The 4,919-nt window shown below is 36.5% G+C and overlaps 1 protein-coding gene and 1 long non-coding RNA gene across 7 annotated transcripts; one reads left to right on the top strand and one right to left on the bottom strand.

Moving 5' to 3' along the window:
* Positions 1-2,287: 2,287 nt before the first annotated feature.
* On the top strand, positions 2,288-3,338 carry LOC113564618. Of its 4 annotated transcripts, none has more exons than XR_003408146.1 (3): positions 2,288-2,747; positions 2,821-3,030; positions 3,092-3,338. It is a non-coding gene; the product is annotated as an uncharacterized LOC113564618 (long non-coding RNA). The 4 variants fall into 4 exon arrangements; XR_003408145.1 differs by having other exon boundaries at positions 3,089-3,338; XR_003408147.1 differs by having other exon boundaries at positions 2,291-2,747; positions 2,821-3,017.
* A 246-nt stretch (positions 3,339-3,584) lies between these two features.
* On the bottom strand, positions 3,585-4,347 carry LOC26526993. 3 transcript variants are annotated; one of them, XM_015157407.2, is made up of 2 exons: positions 4,209-4,347; positions 3,585-4,155 (listed from the first exon to the last, which is right to left on the bottom strand). In XM_015157407.2, exons 1-2 carry the CDS (start codon positions 4,251-4,253, stop codon positions 3,685-3,687), a joined length of 516 nt encoding a protein of 171 aa, XP_015012893.1. In that variant the 5' UTR covers positions 4,254-4,347; the 3' UTR covers positions 3,585-3,684. The 3 variants fall into 3 exon arrangements, with proteins under 3 accessions (XP_015012893.1, XP_015012892.1, XP_026838686.1); XM_015157406.2 differs by having other exon boundaries at positions 3,585-4,136; positions 4,209-4,311; XM_026982885.1 differs by having other exon boundaries at positions 3,585-4,163; positions 4,209-4,301.
* Between the last annotated feature and the right edge of the window lie 572 nt (positions 4,348-4,919).

The raw sequence follows: 4,919 nt of genomic DNA, 5'->3' as shown, positions 1-4,919 counted from the left end.
GGAAGGAAGCCACCGACAATATGAATGATGACGACCCAGAACCAAGTTTCATCCCAAAGTTACCGACTCTTCGAAAACTTCGTAAAGAGGCAATCAACAGGCACCTAGGAATCACCAAGGATCGTGATCCAGTTTCATCATTACATTCACAACTGGAAGCGTTGTGTTACCCATTTAAAAACCAAACGGCGACTCAAGTTATGTTTTTTTATACCAAATTGTGATGGAGGGTGACGACAGCATATTTTCAGTTTTTCAGATGCATCTGAAAAACTGAAAATATGCTGTCGTCACCCTCCATCACAATTTGGTATAAAAAAACAGATGCTAAACATGATACAGCGAGCATACAGTTTTGGCTGAGCAGATTTATATCGAAATCAGGACATTTTCCACTGGAGGTTGAGTAAGATGCATTGGTCTAGCAACAATGTGTGAGACAAAGGACAGTTTTGCGGAAACTATAAAATCTGTGCTGATTGTCGCACTAAGCCAATCCTCAGGAGAAGACGAAAAACGAGACTTACTTTCGAGCTACGGGAACGAAAAGAATCTGCTCACCAGAATAGCTACATTTGCTGCCCCGGATCATAATGAGAAACATGAAGAAAATTACATACCAGAGGACCAGGAGGAAATTGACGAGGACGTTTCAGAGTTTATCCTCAATACCTTTTACAAGAAGAAAACTGGAAGGTAAATGTCGAAGAAGACAATGCAAATAATGATATGGAATGAAGGATATGGAATTAGTGAAACAGCCTAAAGAAAAACCAAGAGGAAAATATCTATGAAAATGCCCTAACGTGGAATTATTATACAATCGACCTCTTCGAAGGAAACGGGATGAAATATTGCATAATGGTGGATCAATGGGCCCCCTTTGGATTGGCAAATAATTATTGCAATTTAAAATACTTCCCCGTTTGACTCCCTCGTGGAAATATTGTCGACCGCTTACATCGTCAATTTTTATTACAAAATCAACTGGATAATTTCTACGCTGACAACTTAACGGTAGAATTAGTAAAAAAGTATGCCGTCGAGGGAGTTACTTCTTTAGGTTTTCTTTCATCAGTGGACATTCTGCTGCGGAATCAAAGGTGACTTCAAAATGGTTCATATATCGCTTATGTACTGCAATGTCAATTATGACAATTATGTCTTCTTCCTTCTGCGTACATTGTTTCTGCGGTCTCCGCATTTTTATCAAGTTACATTCGCTTTTCCACGTTGATGTTCGTCGTATCGGCCATGTTGTTCATTGCATTCGCAAGGTGTTGTTGTTGTTTCCGGAGTCTGCATTCAAACATTTTATGTCAAAATTTTCCGCAAAAATGACACTCCATCGACAATTGCTTTTGTCGTTTAGGATGAGCCTCAGCTTTCCTTTTATTAAAAGTGAAGACCTTAATTCGGACTCCAGATCGCTTCTGGATTGAATATTCCATGTGAAAGTTAAACGCTGCAGTCGGCTATCAAAGCTTATCGGCAATGCAAGAGTCACGGATACAGCAATTTCCTCCGTTTCCATTTCGCGCCACTTCGTTGTAAGTACTGTGATCATACGGCTTGCATGGATTGTGAGACATTCGCCATCAGTCGGTCGTTTTGTCAGCATATTTAAAAACATAGTGTTTCCATTGTATCAAAAAGTTGTATAAATAACTTCTTAAATTCAAGTCAGGTTATATCAGCGTAACACACTTGGGATAGCCATTGCGAAGCGCTACCCTCTAATGCCGAACTTAAGGTCACTACCAACGAAGTGCCTTTTAATGGATATTCTTTCAAAATAATTTCGACGGTAGTACACCACAAAGAGGCGATGGCGCCGGTCTTGTCTGGGTTATATTTGGGAAGTTGAACCGGTTTACTTTGCACTGAGTCAGGAGTCATTTTTGTATGGCCTGCACTAGTTCGATTAAGTTTTTATTTTGTAGTTTTAATATGGTACGTCATTGTCCATCTGCTGATGAAGATAGAGGGCCAGATCCCACTTCTGATGTTGAATTCTGTTCCATTTGGGCAAAGCGCGTTTCGATCTGTATTGCAGCGACGATCAACGAAGACTAACTGATCGTCCCCTAACTGCCTCTTTTTATAAGATTCCTCGAACCGCACTCGACGACAATGTCGCGCCGCATTTGTGGCCATCCTTGCAGCGCGCTACTGTCGCCTTGCTCCAATGGTTCCTCGAAAAACGAAGGAACAGACCCACAAGCAAATCAAATGATGAAAATACTAAGAAATACAGAAGTATTTCCTCTGAATAAGAATATTGCATTCACCGACATATACATATTTCATACAGAAATATGCTGTTAGACAAAGAATGCAAGCACTGACCAGGTCTGTTGTCAGTAGTATACATTTTAACAGTTAAGATACAAAAAAAATAAAGAATACAATTTTATAAAAAAGAAAGAATATGTACAGTCGCCTATATCGTTATATTTTAAAAGAAAAATGTACTTCAAGATATGTATTAGAAGCGAAAAGTCAAAATACGTTAAATTTAGACAATTACTATTGAAAATGTAGCCTTGCTGCTGCAATGTATTGTCAAACATTTGTCTGGCTATATCTAAAAGTAAACAACGCTTGAGCGTTAGATTTACATACATATGTAGATATCTGAAAGATATGGAACATCTGGAACAGAATCCAAATGCGGAAGTGTTTTGGCAGAATTCATAGACCAACGCAGTGGCTTTATGTTCCGCAGACATGGGAAAAGATCTTAAGTACGGGAATTTTCCACTGCACGACATTCCTTATCTTCAAGGTAATGCTAACCGCTTGCATCTTTATTTAAAGGAAGAACACACACAGGAGTTTGCTCACAGCTAGAAAAAAGCTATAGTTTTGACCATATTATGTTACGTGATTTTTACGTAATGTGGATTACGTGATGTGGATTACATCTATCTAGGAATACCAACGATATTATTAGTCCGCGTACATTGGAAATTGTTATTTTAAAAGATATAAATGGACTGGCAGACTAAAAAAAAGTAACTAAACTTGGTGCGATTACTCCACAGCACAAATTAATAATAATTAATATTAATAATAATAATTTTAGTAGCCTTAGTTGCAACTGTCAAGCTCATTAGTGGTGGCTACGATCCCTGAGCGAACCGGGATTAACTCAAACGGCCAAATCGCTCAGCAGGTTTCCCATTGGGGGCGCCTCGAAAACCACCGTTACATCGTGCTACCAACTGCAACAAAGCAATCCATTTTACTCTCATCCAAAAGCATCGATTTTAAAATGAAATTGTTATTGTTGTCAGCTCTATCACCAAGTTCACATGGGCAGAGCAATGTGCAACGAGCTAAGATCAGAGAGCTTTAATCTTTTCATCCAGGTTAATTCAACTGATAAATGCAGCTGCATAACAATAGCAGTTAAGGTTACCCTCATCAACGGTTTTGAAAGTAGTGGCAAAAGCAGCGATGGGTACTAATGCAGTAGTAATAATTGTTAAATTAACGTTATTTCTTTCTGAAGAAAACTATATAAAGAAAAGTTTATTTTTTAATTGAAAATTTTAATGTTATTGTAAAATGTTTACATCGACGCCAGAAATTAACAAAAATCATCAGAAAGAAATCAGATACAACTTTTAGCAAAAATGAATTTTAAACAACAATAATATGCATTCAATATATGGATTGCTATCTGGCTAATACATTTTCAAGTAAATAAATAAAGTCGTTTAGTATTACATTATTCATTTCGCAAAACAGTTCTTTTTGATTATTTATGTGACGATATCGCAAATCCAATGTTGTTAATGGTTGTATATTTTTTCCAAAGTAGCTGTCTCCTAATATTAACCTTGTGTCCCATCCAAAGGATTCTATGACATTCGTATTTTGCAAGTACTCCCAATGCTCGAGATGCCTTTTTAATTCAGAATAACGTGCTGATAGCACAAGATTTGCAAGCCTGCTCATTTCAGAGCTAATGTACGAAAATTGCGTTATTTTTTCACATTTTAATAAAACATCCTTGTAAAACTTTGACATGATTCGTATAGCGAACAGAAATTCATCTGCATTTTGAAATCCATATTTGTGTGACGAACGAAGAGTTTGTTCGTCATTAAAATTTCCAATCATGTAATCTATAGCCAAATGAAGAATCTTTTAAACTTTCTTTCAATTATAGCAAATACATTATGTTATGGGCTTCTTACCTTGATTATTATTTCTTTATTATCAATATTTTTTAAAGTGTTCATTTTCTTCTTTTAAAAAGTTAGCTTGAGATGAGCATTTGCTATACATAATATTGATTAAAGTATTGCGGGTCTGTAAAAGACAATATTGGAACAATGGAATTGAACACATGTTTAGCCTATGTATTTTTAAATAAAAACTCCTGTTCCAACACGGCGGATTTTGCATCAAAGGAGGACAATTTACCTCAAAGTACATTACATTTTGTCGTCCTTACTATTATTATCATAGAATAGTACAAAGGTACAATATGGTACTTTTTTTTTCTGCAGTGCCGCTTGATCATCCGGGCAGAGTAACTTTAAGCCCACCATTTGTTATGTTGCTTAAAATCTTTGTCCAGGTAGCCTAAGCCGCAGAAAATTTGAGGAGGGACCAATATTCAAACTCTTGGCATGTAATTTGTTGTTCTTTTTTAATGTCTTGGTCTTTGGGTTACATATATTGTTTGTTCCCACTCCAATATAAGTTTGATGGCATTTCTATTGGCGATGGAAATAAAAATCTCACACGTACCGTGTGCATATAAGCGCAGAATTACTTAATCAGGGAGCTAATCATGCGAGCTTTCCTACTCTTTTCAAATAGTTTGAATGCTTATTTAAAACTAAATTCTCAATTTTTATTTCCGTTTCTAGAAGAGTAAAATGGCAATAGATTCGTTGAAA

This window comes from Drosophila erecta, unplaced genomic scaffold, assembly GCF_003286155.1.
Source record: "Drosophila erecta strain 14021-0224.00,06,07 unplaced genomic scaffold, DereRS2 tig00000246-arrow-arrow-pilon, whole genome shotgun sequence".
Classification (NCBI taxonomy): Eukaryota; Metazoa; Arthropoda; class Insecta; order Diptera; family Drosophilidae; genus Drosophila; species Drosophila erecta.
Note: the sequence above shows the minus strand (reverse complement) of the source record. Positions and strands in the feature narration are given on the sequence as shown.

Coding starts and splice junctions, on each gene's coding strand:
- LOC26526993 (XM_015157407.2), bottom strand. CDS start 4,253: ATGAACACTTTAAAAAATATTGATAATAAAGAAATAATAATCAAG. Junction 4,156..4,208: donor ATAAAGAAATAATAATCAAG/GTAAGAAGCCCA, acceptor AAAGTTTAAAAG/ATTCTTCATTTGGCTATAGA.